This window comes from Capricornis sumatraensis, chromosome X (genome assembly GCF_032405125.1).
Source record: "Capricornis sumatraensis isolate serow.1 chromosome X, serow.2, whole genome shotgun sequence".
In the NCBI taxonomy this organism is placed as follows: domain Eukaryota; kingdom Metazoa; phylum Chordata; class Mammalia; order Artiodactyla; family Bovidae; genus Capricornis; species Capricornis sumatraensis.
Genome location: NC_091092.1, coordinates 132,621,248 through 132,637,934, shown reverse-complemented (window position 1 = coordinate 132,637,934; position 16,687 = coordinate 132,621,248). Strand labels below are relative to the sequence as shown.

The window sequence follows — 16,687 nt, the reverse complement described above, 5'->3', positions numbered from 1 at the left end:
TTTCCTGGGGAAGTGGTTCTCAGAGTTTAGTCTCTGGATCCTTGGAGATGCCAAGGGCTTTTCAGGAACCCATGAGGTCAGAGCTGTTTTCACAGTGATGCTAAGAAGCCTCTTGCATTTTTCATTTGCTCTGATTACATGGAAGCATTGGTAGGCAAAGCTGTTGCCTCCTCAGCCTGAATCAAGGTGAATGGCCAATATAGTCTTCATTGTCAGCATGCTCAATTAAAACTTTTTTTTTAAGTCAATGTTATTTTAGAAAGCCTCTGATGAAGCAATAAGTTTTATTAAATCTTGACCCTTGAGTGCATGTTCTTTAAGTGTTCTGGGTAACCAAATTGAGAAGTACTCATAAAATACTTTTGTGCACTTGAGTTACCAACTAAATTAGTCATATTTTTCATGGACCACCCTTTTTATTTGAAAGAACAACTGTTAAGCAAACTGTGGTTATTCAGACTTGGGTTTTGGGGAGAAATTTTCTTGAAGGCAAACAGTAATTTCAAGCAAAACACCATATCAGTCCACTGGAGAAAGTTGTCCAGTAGCCAAACTGGATGGATGGTCCTTCTGGAGGGGCAGGTGTTCCCAGGGGCCTTTTTGCTTTGAATATTGACAAATGTTTGAATAGCAGAGCTAAAATACCATTTTCTAAGGTTTATCTACAACAGAGTATGCATTAGAAAAGTAGAGACCAGATATTGAAAGCCATATCCAAGCTAACACTCTACAATACATGACTTACGGCCTCATGTTATATTTTATAGTGCTTTAAACTTTCAGGTACTTTTATATATATACATTTTTATCCAATCCTCACACAACCCTGTGAGTATCTAATGTAATTTAAAGATATGGAAATTGGGTCTCAAAGAAGGTAATTCCATGAATGTGCTTTATATTCCCCTGCCCTTTCATCTGTTATCCATGAGGGCCTGAAATAAGTCAGAACAAATGGAGAGGAGATAGAACCTATATAATTTGGCAACTAACTAGGGGCAAAAAAAATTGGAGATGAAGGCAGTTTTCTGAAATATCTTCCTTGGGCACCTGGGAGGGTACCATTGCCTGAGAAAATAAAAATAGGAAAGGAAAAGATTCAGTCCACAAATATTTCCTAAAAGTCTTTTCATTGGCTCTGCTGTAATCTGCTCTGGGGGCTTCTTAGGATGTATAGACTGTGCTGTTAAGATCTCTGTACAGGAAGATATGGCATAAATGCCAGTAACTCTGATTCAAGGGGAAATGCACTAAGTGCCTTAAGAAAGGCATAGTTCAGGTCCACTAGCTATTCACAGGGAAGGAATTACTTCTGGGCCTAGGGATAATTTTATGGAAGAGGAAGCATTTGAAACGAGTCTTACAGAATGGTAGAATTTGGATGTGCAGAGGTGGTTGTAAGGAGACGAGGAAACTTCAATTACAGGAAAATAGAGGGGGGGCCATGGAAGGAGGGTATAGAGGTATGTAGAGTTTGATGGGAACACAGCTTGTGTGTAGGTGGATAATGAGACATCATTGGCAACAATTACTCCAACTAGGGCTTCCCTGGTAGCTCAGGTGGTAAAGAATCCGCCTGCAATGTGGGAGACCTGGGTTTAGTCCCTGGGTTGGGAAGATCCCTGGAGAAGGAAATGACAACCCACTCCAGTACTCTTGCCTGGAGAATTCCATGGACCTCTGTCCGTGAATGTAGCCTGGCAGGCTACAGTCCAGAGGGTCGCAAAGAGTCAGATATGACTGGGCAGCTAACACAAGCATGCACACACATTCCATTGAACTATGGGGAATGTTGACTGCTACATACATCATTTCCATTTTGGATTTAGTTCCTTTTCAAAAAAGACATTTGCCAAACACATGTCTTTTTAAGTATGACTTAGTTATTTCTTTACGCAAAAGTTCATTTTTCGTTGACTAGGGTGAGGACTTCAAGTTCCAATAACATAATTGCTCTTCCCAGATCTTCGTTTATGGTTTTAGAGAGGGTTCTGCAAAATGTTTTACTATGTTCTTATTTTTTACACCCGTGGTGGCTTGTCTTGAAATAAAGCTGCAATTATTAGATAACTTTTAGTCACACTTAGAAATTCCATCAATCCTTTAAATTGCATTTTCATCTGAACTGCATCCCTGTGTCTATCTTCAAATAGCTTAGCTTTATCCTTCGGGTCTTTCTTCTCCTTTGGTATTAGTATTGGTTATCATTCACTGCAGAATTTATCTGACATGGATATTTATTACTGTTTTTCCCCTAGATAAGTCAGATAAGTATGATTCACGTGATGTTGAAAGACTACAGCAAGATGATAACTGGATTGAAAGTTACTTGGCTTGGAGGCATAATGTCGTAGATGAAACACTGAAGATGCTTGATGAGAGTTTTCAGTGGAGGAAAGAAATGGCTGTCAATGGTAAGCTGTTCAATTTAACCTTGACTGTGTACTGTATCCCTCCCCTGCATAAATGTTACTGTTTTACATGTATTGAATAGCATATTTGGAAATATTCTTGGCAGTCATCATAAATATCAGGGTACAAGGTTTTATAAAGACCCAGTAACACTTTGAGAGAAGCATCTTATAAATAAGTCTTAAAAGTAGCATTATTCACGAGGAAATCAGATTGCCAAGGAGCCAAATCACACTCACGTTATTCACTAACAGCACAGTCTCCTATTCTGTAGTTTTTTGGTTTAGAACCTTAATTAAACTAGCAGCTCAGCATCTTTACCACCAAGCCTGGAGAAAAAGAGATACTATTTGCCTGTTTTTCTCAGTTGTTGCCTGGTGTCTGCCTCTATTCCCAGGGTTGCTTGTGTTAATAGGTGCTCCATGTGGAATTACTAGATGAATAGGAATCCCCAAAATGCAAGCTTATCCCCAAGAATGCCTGTAGCTGCCTCCTCTTAACATTTTGATTTTCAAGGTCTAATTCTAGATTGAAATTGCACCCCCTTCCCTGAAAAAAAAAAGTTTTAAATCTTAGAGGGGATTATGTAGTAGTCTTCAAGTAAATGAAGACCTCTTTTCAGGAAAGGTTACCCATTATCTCCTCCTAAAAAATTTAACAGGAAGAAACTGGCATAACTACTGGTTTCAGTTCACTCAGTTGTGTCTGACTCTTTGTGACCCCATGTACTGCAGCACTCCAGGCCTCCCTGTCCATCACCAACTCCTGTAGGAAGTCATTGAAACTACTGGTTTCAATGAGGTTTAAAGAAGGGTTTCCTGACCGTAAGGATTATAAACTCTGGAGTGACTGAGTCTGAAGATTTAATACAAAATAGTCAACAAATAAATCCAGAGCAGATACTCTTTCTAGTCATCATATTTGGAGAAAAAATCTCTCAGAAGGAGGGTATTTAAAAAATCATTTGATTGGAAATATAAAAACTGTAGGGAATTTGAGCAGTGAGCATTTATTAACCAAGCAAGAAATGTAAACCTGATATTCCTAAATCGTTTTAAGTACAGGATAAACCTTAAACTCAACAATAGTTTTCTCTTATATAGAATTGCTGCAATAGTTTTCTCTTATATAGAATTGCTAGTTTCTAGTGGCCAATAGCAGAGATATGATGAAAGAAGGGTGAGGAAAGATAAAGACATCTTTGAGAGTTCTTAGGGAAGTACTGATGAATGACACAAAAGCCTTGGCATTTGCTGCCTTGCTGTGTTGGTTCTTGACCTTGTTAGAGAGCAGGCCTCCTGCTAAAGGATCTAGCATTTTTCTTGAAGTATTTCCCACCTGTGCCAAGATTATAAATGTGTTAGCCTCTGCTGGTTATCAGACTTTGTAGAAAAATAGACTAAAACATTTTACTAGAGAAACCATAGTAATTTCTTACATCACCTCTGAAACTATGATGTGGATATTTACTGCCATGTTCTTCCGAAATTGTCCAATAATGATATTTGTTTGGAAGTCATTATGAGAAATAAAATCAGAACATGAAAATGTGTCTACATCATAATGGCTGACATGTAAAAGGAAATGGATTTTTCCATTTTTGTCATCTCTGTCTTTATGTAGTTTTTTCCTACTTAGTAAGAAACACTTTTTTTTTTTTATCATCAGAGGTACTTTCCAAATGTTTGTAAAAGCTGTATCTTTTTAAAAAAAAAAAAAACCTTATCATTTTCTGTACCAGAACTACTATATAATAGTAATCTATATGTTCTAAGTATTCTCTTTAAAAGACCTCTGAGTTAGAATTACTCATTAAAGTTTGTCACCTTTTAGACCTGACCGAAGCCTCCATTCCCAGGTGGCTATTGGAAATTGGTGGCATTTATCTCCATGGTTATGACAAAGAAGGCAACAAGTTGTGTGAGTATATTTAATATATGTACTAGCTTTTCAGGATTTTGAGATGTCATCTATCTCAACTGAATTGATAATAGGCAGAACTTTCTGTGTATGAACCACATGTCAGGTTTCCTCCAGTGGGAGTGGTTGGGGCCAGGTGGACCAAGCATCAGGTACTTGGTAGTTGAATGTACCATATAATAAAGCAGGCTGCAAAGGCCCAAATGCCACATCCCATCACACAGCCAGAATGATGTAACTCAGAGTCATTTTCTTCTTTCTAATTTACTAATATTAAAATTCAGCCCGGTATCTTGATGGAGAATGTTTCTGACAGTCACTGAGGATGGCTTCTCAAGTTACCCACAGTCTTCTCCCCTTACTTCTTCCCAAATCGGTGTGAGAGTGAGGCGATCATCAGCCTGCTGTCCCAAGGTCTCCCTTGTCAGTCCTCTCTCCCCTTTGTCCAAAATGCAGCTCGGTTGGCACCAAGGCTGGGGCTCAGTGGCCGCGTCAGAGCCCCCATCCTGAGCAGTCAGCCTGCCAAAGTAGTGTGTTGCACGCTCCGTGCCCACCTCGCACGCCCAGTCGGCGGCCTGTGATCAGCTCCTGTGTCACTGCCCTCTCAGAGCGTTTTCCTCCCAGTGCCGGCTCCTCCTGCTCAAGCTTTCTTTCCCATTTCTCTTCTTCCACTTGGTGTCTCACATGTATTTCCCAGGATTTGTTCCTCTTCTGGCCTCTTTTCCTTTCCAGTTGATGCAGCCTCCTTGGGTGATGTCAAGTACCTGGGCTCCTTCAGCCCCTATCCCCCAAACAGCGGTGACCCCAGGCCGTCCCCCAGCCGCGCACCGGATCAGTGGTTGGCCGCCTTCAACACAACTCAGTGCACTGCACACATCCCACCACCTTCCCTGTACTGCCCAGCTCAGGTCCACCAGCCATTGACTCTTCCCTGGACAGAGCTTCACTTGAGCCCCTCCTCTGATTTCTGCAGCACTTCCTCACTTCAGTCCCAACCCATCCCCACCCCAGGCCCTTCCCAGGAAGCAGCCTGCTGGGCCTCTCTCTCAGCCTCTTGCAGTCTCCCCTCTGTGCTGCTGCCCAGAGATGTTTGAAATAGGAAAATCAAAGCACCTTAGCATTTAACACAGAGTCCTTCGAGCCCAGCTCTGTCTCTCTCTTCAGCTACTCCTCCCGCCGCTCGTCACATTTTGTCCTAGCTGCCGCCACTCCCAACACTCGCCATGCTCTGCCCCCATGCACGACACCTGTTTTTGCCACCATTGTGCTTCTGTCTGGGCTTTTCTTCTGGATAAAATGTTTTTCTAGTGCTTTCTTTATTGTTAAGCACAGGGTAGAGTACTTGTAGGTTATTAGCAAATATTACTTGTTCACCTGTATTTTCTTTCTTCCCTTGCTTACTAAGGGGGAAAGTGTATTTTCTAAGGGGGGGGATACCTTTCTGTGACTCTTTAAGATTCACAAGTATACACTGTTTCTCATTTAAAAGAAGGAAGAGATGGTTTTAATCTGAGAAACAAAATATAAATTTAAAAATGTCAAGGGAAATGAATGATATATGCATAAAATAATATTGAAATGCTATAAATATTTTTTCTTTTTATCTTATGTTCTGCTTAAAGTCTGGATCAGGGTGAAGTACCATATAAAAGACCATAAGACCATATTGGACAAAAAGAAGCTTATTGCATTCTGGTTGGAACGGTATGCTAAGAGAGAAAATGGGAAGCCTGTTACAGTGATGTTTGACCTGTCAGAGACTGGACTAAATAGCATAGTAAGAATTTTTCATTAATTCTGAATCATTGTTTTATCACGACATCATCCTCCTCTCCTGTCCTTCCCATCACCAGCCACTCAACCAAAGAATCCTATAAAATTGAGCTAATCAGGTCATGTTTGGAATTTATTCCCTCTGCCCGGAATTGTGATTGAAGTCAAACATGGAATAAGATTTGCAAAAAACTAAACATATTTGGCATTGAAACTGTATGTTTTCTAGAAATGTTCCTTACCTGATAGGCAGGATATTGGGTGTCAAGGCTGGCAGGGTAATGAGTAGGTGTGGTAACAGTGAACTTTTCTGTCAAAGCCAGTGTCCTCTGTAGCACCTCCCCTGTGCCTGGCACAGAGGAGCACACTCCGAAAACGTGGAGCACAGCAGTGTAGCTCTCCAGCATACCATTGGCTGTTTGGCAGTGACAGGATGTTTGCTTGCGTTTTTGCAAATCCAGCACTTTGTGATTTTGTTGGGGTTTCTTGTTTGCTCGTTTAAATTCGCTTTCTGTTTGATTTGGTTAGTTTTCCTTTTTTTTTTTTTTATTTTATTTTTTTATTTTTTTTTTAATTTTAAAATCTTTAATTCTTACATGTGTTCCCAAACATGAAACCCCCTCCCACCTCCCTCCCCATAGATTTGGTTAGTTTTCAAACCTGGTTTTCTTCAGATGATTCTTGCCAATCTTAAAAAAATAAATAAAACTTACCAGTCTTCCATTTGAGCCCTTAGTGCTGACTGCAAACCCTTTAGCAGTGATGGGGATTTGTTGTCTGTTTATTAGAGCTGTTGTCTCTAACACTCAAACCTGAGCTAATGCTGGTGGCAGTGAAGTGGCGTTTGGGGACCCGCCTGCATCAGTGTTGAAATCTTTTTGAAAATCCAGTTGGCAAAGTATGTTAATACCTTTCAAGTGTTCGTATTCATACTCTTTGCCTGGTAATTAACTTGTGGAAACCTATTCTAAAGAAATAAACCTTGGTACAAAAAGTAAACCTTTGTGCATCAGAATTTTTTTTCAGAGTGTCATTTAAAATGGTGAAAAATTGTAAATGTCAACATAGTGAAGTGGTGAATTATGGTATATCTAATTAATGGCATATGTGTAGCTATGTACAATGGTGTTTATAAATAATTCGTAGTAATACTGGAATATAGCTTTTTTTTTTTTTAGATGATAGAGGCGACAAAATTATATTGTAGTGATACCCTCACCCCAAAAAGGGAAACTTTAGACATTAAAAAAAAAAAAAGCTGTATAGAGTTTTTTTAGGCAGTAGGCCCACATTTTTTTTCATCTTTCTGTATCTCTGAGTCATTTGCCCTTGGTTCATTTTTCAATCTAGTTTCCATGTCAGTGAGTTCTAGATTACAGAGTAAATCATTTTATATCTCAAATCTAAACCAAAATGCCTAGATAAATATTCCATGAAATAAATTATAATTCTGTTATCCTTTATGTATGATACTATTCTAATAATTAGTATTTAAATTAACCCAGAATCATAAAAAAAATGTTAACTTTTTTTATTAACAAATACAAGGGCAGTGAGTTGAGCTGTCTGATAATTTTTCAAGCTACTTATATTTTATTTCATTATCTTTAATTTATAAATAAGATTTATTTGCATTACTTAGTACTTAAATCATTAATGTTTTCAAGTACTAGAATCTTACTGAATTATGTTTATATAATGTTTATATATTTTTATGTTTATACATAATGTTTATATATATATAATTATATATAATCCTCACAATTCACAAAAGATTTAAGTTGGCCTGTAAAGCTGTATACAGAATTGTAAGTCAAAAATTTTTTACAATTATTTATTAGATTAGGCCACCAATTTGGCTTTAAGCTTGCCTGAAAGAAATGGAAACATTTAAAATTACTCAGTGGACATACTTTAAAACCTGTGTCTTAAGAGAAGTGCATTCATTCCTGATACTTGAACTAGAAGAAAAGTCTTTCATGAGTCTTCAAAGGAAAGACATTTTACAGGATAATGAATAGTATCCTTGAAAATATCCTCACAGAACACGGAGCAATGGGTGTCATGAAACTTTTTTATGTAATACCTACCAATATATGTACACCAGTGGCATCCTATTAAATTGACTTGAATTAGCAGTAATTTGGAATTTTATAAGCCAGGTGATTCAGTTAAATAAAAGGTATTTATTTTATTTAATACATTTTATTTATTTTATTTAATACCTTGGAAATAAAAGGTATTTCCAACAAGAATATTGGACAAGGACTTTTTAGGCAAAGTCTGGGGGCCACAGATCATGTACTAGGTAATTAAATATGTAAATTTTGAGGTATTCCCTTTGATTCTTACTTTACTACAGATTATTAAACCCTGTGTACAGTAGATATAATGACTAGTTATAAAAGTATTATTATATGCTAGGGTTTATTCCATAATAAATACTTAAAATACTTAAGGATGCTTATTTTCAGTTTATTGGAGTTAAAGATGCTATAACTCGCATACTAGGAATAACTTTATAGACTCAGATCTCTAGGACAGCTCACCTTTTAGTAATTGATGCTTTTAAGTTTACCTGGTTGTATTTTTCATCCTACAGTCCTTACAAGATAGTTGATGAGTAAGTCATCCCATGGCCAGTGGAAACATACGAAATGAAATGATCCATGTAGATAGTATCCCTGATAATCTAATTTCATGTTGCTGTGTTCAGTGCAGTAGAACTAACAGTCAGCTATATCTCCCAGAAATTGAAGTCAATGAACAGTAGTTAAATATAAACTAAAAAAATTCTTGATTCCTACATAAGAGGAACAAAGGTAGAAGTAGATCCAGCGAACTGGTATGATCAGATTAACTGTTGTGTGAAAGATTAATAAAATATATTTTATTGACTATTATGAGGTATAGAAATTAGGTTTAAAAAAGAGATATCAGAATTTATATACATATATGTTGCCATTCCCAGTAGTCAGGCTGTAGCCTGTGTATTTGTTCTAATAATTATTTAATTGTTCAACAGATGTTTAGAATTTTTCTATGAGAGTTCCTTTTTAGATCCATTTTATAAAGCCACATTACCTTAGCAGCCTGAAGTATCTAACTAGTTTGAGGTAACATGAATGATGTGTAAGCATTTAATTTCTTTAACTCAATTTTTTTAACTTTTTATTTTGTATTGGGGTATAGCCAATTAACAAACAATGTTGTGATAGTTTCAAGTGAACAGCAAAGGGACTCAGCCATATATTTAATTCAGTTTTAAGATTGATTATTTTAAGTATCTTAATGACTTAAAACCAAATTCTGGGAATATAGATACTTATTTTATGAGCTATTTTTAAAGAATTTAATAATTACCTCATTTTTATTTAATTGAGCACCCTTAGAAATACGCAATTTAAAATTTTCTAATGTGGCCAGTCTTAAAGATTTAAATGTATATTCTTTATTTTAGGACATGGACTTTGTACGCTTTATCATCAACTGCTTTAAGGTTTATTACCCCAAATACCTCTGTAAGTAAATTTCTTGTTTATAAAAATATAGTGAAACCATAGACAATGACAATTGTGAGCTTTGTATTATAGCCTTTAAAACCTGAAATGTTACATTTTGGTGAAGACCTTTAAATGTGTTAATAGAAGTTTAAGTGCATATCCTAGTAGGTACAGGAGAAATTTTTCATAAACAATCACTGTTCTTTATAGTTTTAAGAGTATAAGTTATAATCTGTGTTTTTATCATCCTGTAACACACACATACACACACATATAGAGACATAAAAACATATATATATTTCTAAGATTGTACCATTTTAATATTTTCAACTGAGAAATTAATTTTAAGTATTATTTGGAGCTTCTTACATGCAAGACACAGATGAGCAGTATCGATAAGGTGTGATAACCAACTCAAACATAAAATGCTCTGTTTCTATCAGTTTGATATTTTTAAATTGTTACTAAGAAAACATTTGACTAGTTGGCATTTAGATTTTGTTTTTTAATTGTGAGTCTTCTGTTAATTACCTAAATGAAGCACTCCTACATGTTATGTATTCATGTTTGATTGATTAAATTTATATGATGGTTTCCCCCTGGAGAATCAAGATGCCATCCCACATAGATAGCCAAAAACTTTTAACCCGTGTGGGATGAAAGTAAAGAGACAGGAGAGATGCAACAGGGATATCAGAAAATGGAAACTGAGGTCTGGTTGGACACACCCCTGGCAAATTCCACAGTTGGGGTCTTTTGGGACTTGTAACTCAGGTGACACTAAAGCATGAAATCCCTAAGTCATTGTATTTTTTTTTTTTTAAGATCAAGCTTTTTTTTTTGGTGGGTTTTTAAAATTATTTATTTTAATTGGAGGCTGATAACTTTACAATATTGTAGTAATTTTTGCCGACATGCTTTCACGTTAGTGTTAATGTGGAGTGAAGAGCATACAGAAAGCATGATGGTTATCAAGGATCAGTGCCACTCATAGCCCTGTGCTCTCGTGTCTTCAGAGACAGTATTCATGAACATTTTTAGGTAAAAGGAATGTTTGGTTTGGGGAACCTGTAGGATCTGCTGTTCCTTCTGATTTCTTCCTGGATCTGGCATGTACCCTGATTCATTAAGACTTGCTGAATGGTGCCAGTCATTGGTCAGTAGGGAAATACTACCCCATATTATTAGGTTTTCTTTCTTTTATGTACAAAATGAAAGAAAAATCTCCACTTGTTTATTGGAATATCCAAAGCAGTTTGTGAAGAGCCATTTTGAAGAGCACAGATATTATTACTGCTTTATAAAATACATCTAAGATTCTTTTGAGGAAACTGTTAACAAATTCATGGGTCTATATGAAGATGAATTGAACACTGTCATTCCAAATAACTATATAATGTATATATTCTAGCTTCATAATGCTTTGCAGACATTGAATTTTACAGAATCTTAGATTACTTACGCTTTAAAATTTGTCATGAAATGTAACTCTTATTTCTTAAGCTATTGAATCCAGATCTTTTGAGGCAGATCTCAGATCTCAGATGAAGACTGAGGTATTAAGCACCAGGGTACCTCTTTCCATGTACCTTCTTCCCTACATGTACTTTACTTGTCCTACATTAATTATTCTAGGAGGTTCCCTGTTCAGAGAAGAATGAAATTGTTTTTTGATTCATCTGAAATAGAATGAATTTTATATCAAAAGTCCCCTTTGTGAGTTCTGATTCTTTGTCACAATTGTTAATAGAGCTATTTAATATCTTCATCTAAGTATACAACTAATATTTCTGTGTACTTTGGAATTATTGGCTTCCTAGGGCTGATAATATTAAGAAAAGTTGAAACAAGTTTTGTTTCTTAAAACATGACTTACTAAAAATGAGGACAACTGTCAAGGGTGGGTTTAATGATATAATCTCTATAAAATTGTAATTGAAACCATAAATTAGACATTGAAATCATTTTAAAGCTCAGTTGCCTTTAGCACTAATAAATACCACATGCCACATCCATAGTCTCCACTTACCCACTTAACTATTTTTTGTACTTTTCTGCAAAAAATAAAAGCTATAATGAATAAAGGAACAGGCTATTTGCCAGCGGGCAGTGATAGTGCATTTTTCATTACACATAAGCCGTCCTCCTAGGTGAACCCCTCACCATTGTGAGAAGTTAGTTTACTTCTAGCACTACTCACACTTCATGGGATTAAAACTGAGTCACATATCTCAACTTCTAGTTCCCTTTATATCACTAGTTTTTTCTTGGTCAGGTATAAGTGGTACTACTATTGAGGGACTGAGCTACAATCAATGATTTTTTTTTTTCCCATCTTTCAGCAAAAATGGTGATCTTTGATATGCCTTGGATAATGAACGGTGAGTATGTTACTTATACTTCCCTAACAGAAAATATCTGATTCCTTTTTTTTCTTCCCAATTTAGCAATATTTCTATACTTGTTTTTTAAAAAATGTTTGTATTATGCTTGGTGTGTACTTTTAACAGGCTGGAGCTGGAATAGTCAAAGGCTGCTCGTAGGCAAACTGGGCTAACATTCTGTTCCCGGGCTCTGGGGACACCCTTTAGTCATGCCTAAAAACAGTTTTTAAATATTGAACCATTCAGGTAAAACTGTAGCCAGAAGCCTCAGTTTGTCACCTTTAGATGAGATATATCACAGAATGCAGGCCTTGGCTTCAAAAGTTGAGCAAGAAAATGGGATGAATCTAATACTTACCCAAATCTCTATTGTCACGTGATCCTTCTGACAGTCATGATATGTTCTTTGACAAAACAAAGTTTAAACCATTGAAAAACATTCTTTACCAGCTTCATTGTGGTTGTAAATTTAATGTTATTTTTAGAATGTGCATTTTCATCTGTGTTTGCCAAAGTCAGTTGTTACATAGAAAGCAGTACAGAAAAGCAATGAAATAAAAACGTGGTTCTTTGAAAAGTTCAACAAAATTAACAAAACTTTAGTTAAACTGATGAATGAAAAAAAAAACCACTCAAATTATTAAGGTCAGGAATAAAAGAAGAGACATCACTGTAGACCTTAGAGAAATTTAAAGGCTTGTAAGGGAATATTGTGAATAATTGCATACCAAGAAATTAGGTAACCTTGATGAAATGGACAAATTCCTAGAAAGACACAAACTATGAAAATGGACTCAAGATTCTGAATAAGTATAACAAAAGAACTTGAATTATTAATTTAAAAGATCATAAAAAATAGCTGAGACCCAAAATGACTTCCCTAGTTGTTGTTCTTCAGCCACTGTCGTGTCCAACTCTTTGTGACCCCATAGACTGCAGCATGCCAGCCTTCCCTGTCCTTTGACTATCTCCCAGAGTTTGCTCAAACTCAAGTCCATTGAGTTGATGATGCCATCCAACCATCTCATCCTCTGTCACCCCTTTCTCCTGCCCTCAATCTTTCCCACCATCAAGGCCTTTTCCAGTGAGTTGACTTTTCCCATCAGATGGCCAAAATATTGGAGCTTCACTTTCAGCATCAGTCCTTCCAATGAATATTCAGGGTTGATTTCCTTCAGAATGGAGTGGTTGGATCTCCTTGCAGTCCAAGGGACTCTCGGGAGTCTTCTCCTGTGTCACAATTCAAAAGCATCAATTCTTCAGCGCTCAGCCTTCTTTATAGTCCAGCACTCACATCCATACATGACTACTAGAAAAACCATAGCCTTGACTAGACGGACCTCTGTTGGCAAAGTAATGTCTCTCCTTTTCAATACGCTGAATAGGTTTGTTATAGCTTTCTTTCCAAGGAGCAGTGTCTTAATTTCATGGCTGCAGTCACCATCCACAGTGATTTCGGAGCCCAAGAAAATAAAATCTGTCGCTGCTTCCAGTTTATCTCTTTCTGTTTGCCATGAAGTGATGGGACAGATTCCATGGTCTTAGCTTTTTAAATATTGAGTTTTTGTTTGTGTACTTAGAAAACAAGTCTTTTATTTGGCAGAGTATTTAATTTTGAATTAGTCAAATATAACCATTTGGATGTTGAGTTTTAAGCCAGCTTTTTCACTTTGTTCTTTCACCCTCATCAAGAGGCTTTTTAGTTCCTCTTTGCTTTCTGCCATAAGGGTGGTATCATCTGTATATTTGAGGTTGTTGCTATTTCTCCCAGTAATCTTGATTCCAACTTGTGATTCATCCAGCCCAGCATTTCGCATGATGCACTCTGCATATAAATTAAATAAGTAGGGTGACAATATACATTCTTCTTATGCTCCTTTCCCAATTTGAAGCAGTCTGTTGTTTTCATGTCTGGTTCTAACTACCACTTCTTAACCCACTTACAGGTTTCTCAGGAGGGAGGTGACGTGAACTGGTATTCTCATCTCTTTAAGAATTTACCACAATTTGATTTGATCCACACAAAGGCTTTAGCATAGTCAGTGAAGCAGAAGTAGATGTTTTCCTGGGATTCTCTTGCTTTTTCTGTGATCAGTGGATGTTGGCAATTTGATCTCTGGTTCCCTTGCCATTTCTAAACCCAGCTTGTGCATCTGGAAGTTCTAGGTTCACATACTGCTGAATCCTAGCTTGAAGGGTTTTGAGCATAACCTTACTAGCATATGAAATGAGCACAGTTGTATGGTAGTTTGAACATTCTTTGGTATTGCCTTTCTTTGGGATTGGAATGAAAACTGACCTTTTCCAGTCCTGTGGCCACCAGTGACTTTGCCAGATTTTGACATATTGAGTGCAGCATTTTAACAGCATCATCTTTTACTATTTAAGATAGCTAAGCTGTAATTCCATCACCACCACTAGCTTTATTCTTAGTAGTGCTTCCTGAGACCTACTTGACTTCACACTGTGGAAATGTCTGAGTCTAGGTGAGTGACCACACCATCATGGTTATCTTGGTCTTTAACACCTTTTTTGTACACTTTGTCTGTGTATTCTTGCCACATCTTCTTATTCTCTTCTGCTTCTGTCAGGTCCTTACTGTTTTTGTCTTTTATCATGTCCATCCTTGCATGAAATGTTCCCTTAATATCCCCAGTTTTCTTGAAGAAATCTCTAGTCTTTCCCAGTTAATTGTTTTCTTCTGTTTCTTCACATTGTCTGTTTTAGAAGGCCCTCTTATCTCTCCTTGCTATTCTCTGGAATTCTGCATTCAGTTGGGTATATCTTTCCCTTTCTCCCTTGCCTTCCTCATCTCTTTTTTTTAAAATATTTTTTATCAGCTTTGTTTTTATTCTCCTCAGCTATTTGTAAAGCCTCCTCATATGATCACTTGGCCTTCTTGCATTTCTTTTTCTTTGGGATGGTTTTGGTCACTGTCTTCTGTACAGTGTTATGAACCTCCATCCATAGTTCTTCAGGCACTCGCTACCAGATCCAATCCCTTAAATCTGTTCATCACCTCCACTGTATAATCATAAGGAATTTGACTTAGGTCATACCTGAATGGCCTAGTGATTTTCCGTGCTGCTGCTGCTGCTAAGTCACTTCAGTCATGTCTGACTCTGTGCAACCCCATAAACGGCAGCCCACCAGGCTCCCCCTTCCCTGGGATTCTCCAGGCAAGAAGACTGGAGTGGGTTGCCATTTCCTTCTCCAATGCAGGAAAGTGAAAAGTGAAAGTGAAGTCGCTCAGTTGTGTCCAACTCTTCACTACCCCATGGACTGCAGCCTACCAGGCTCCTCCGTCCATGGGATTTTCCAGGCAAGAGTACTGGAGTGGGGTGCCATCGCCTTCTCCAACTTTCCTCAAATTTAAGTCTGAATTTTGCAATAAGGAGCCACAGGCAGTTCCAGGTCTTGTTTCTGTTGACTATATAGAGCTTCTTCTCTTTGGCTGCAAAGAATATAAATCAGTCTGATTTCAGTATTGACCATTTGGTGATGTCCTTGTGTAGAGTTGTCTCTTGGGTTGTTAGAACAAGGTATTTGCTTCACTAGTAAATTCTACTAGACCTGTATAGAAGAATCAATACCAACTCTTCTGAAATTCTTCCAGAAAATATAAAACATGTCCCAACTCATTTTATGAGGCAAGTATATCCCTAATATCACATATCACAGGAAAAGAAAACTAGAGACTAATATTCCTTACGAATATAAATGAACCAACCCTCAAGAAAGTATTAACAAACTGAATCTAGCGAGCATGTGAATGGTATTGTATGCTATGATCAAGTGGGATTTGTTTCAGGAATGCAAAGTTGGTTCAACATATGAAAATAAACCAGGTATTCAACATATTAATAAAGGGGGAAAAAACACATGATAATTTTAATAGACACAAGAAACATTTGAGAAAATTCAAATGTACTCTCCTGATCATAGTACCCAAGAAACTAGGAATAGAAGGCAGAAAGAGTTGGAATGTCTGAAAAGTTAGTGGGGATCACAGTAGTTCACACAAGACTACTCCTACTTCTGATACCAACTGTAATGTAAAGGGGTTTCCAAAACCACCCTTAGGTTTACTATGGTCACTCACAGAACTCACTGAAAGGTGTTATACTCAGCTATAATTTATTACTAAGAAAGGATTCAGATTAAAATCAGCCAAGGAAGAAAAACATATGGCCGAATCCAGGAAAGTACCAAATGTGAAGTGCGTTACTTTCCCACCATCAGTACATGACAATGCTCGTAGAGTGTTGCCAACCAGGAAAGCTCACCCAAACACTGACGTTCAAAGTTTTTATTGGAGCTCCATTACTTAGGCCTGACCAGTTTATCACATGGTTCATCTCACTCTCCAGTCTCTCCAGAGGTCTACAGATACTGTGTGACCCAAAGCCCCCAGACTAAATCATGTTGTTCCACTGTGACTCAAGGCATATAGGCAAACAAAGACACTCCAACAGACATGAAGATTAGTTCTGAAAGCTGAGGATAAAGGCCAGACCTTTCTTTGGGTAAAGTTAATTCTTCACAGAAGAGAATTTCCTCACCCTGATAAAGGACATCTGTGCAAAACTTCATCTTTGAAACCCCCCAGTTAGCATCATGCTTAGTGAAAGAATCAATACTTTCCCCCTTAGATCAGGAGCCAGATAAAGTTGTCAGCTCTTACCACTTAGATTG

The 16,687-nt window shown here is 37.2% G+C and overlaps 1 protein-coding gene across 3 annotated transcripts in view; it reads left to right on the top strand.

Annotated features, from left to right (window-relative positions):
- The window catches only part of MOSPD2 (motile sperm domain containing 2), an 89,349-nt gene that overhangs the window by 17,557 nt on the left and 55,105 nt on the right, over nucleotides 1-16,687 (top strand). For all 3 annotated transcript variants that reach the window (XM_068962089.1, XM_068962090.1, XM_068962088.1), the window contains exons 3-7: nucleotides 2,259-2,414; nucleotides 4,246-4,332; nucleotides 5,955-6,109; nucleotides 9,566-9,626; nucleotides 11,951-11,989. In XM_068962089.1, the coding sequence (XP_068818190.1) occupies nucleotides 2,259-2,414; nucleotides 4,246-4,332; nucleotides 5,955-6,109; nucleotides 9,566-9,626; nucleotides 11,951-11,989 (498 nt within the window). The remainder of the gene's footprint in view (nucleotides 1-2,258; nucleotides 2,415-4,245; nucleotides 4,333-5,954; nucleotides 6,110-9,565; nucleotides 9,627-11,950; nucleotides 11,990-16,687) is intronic.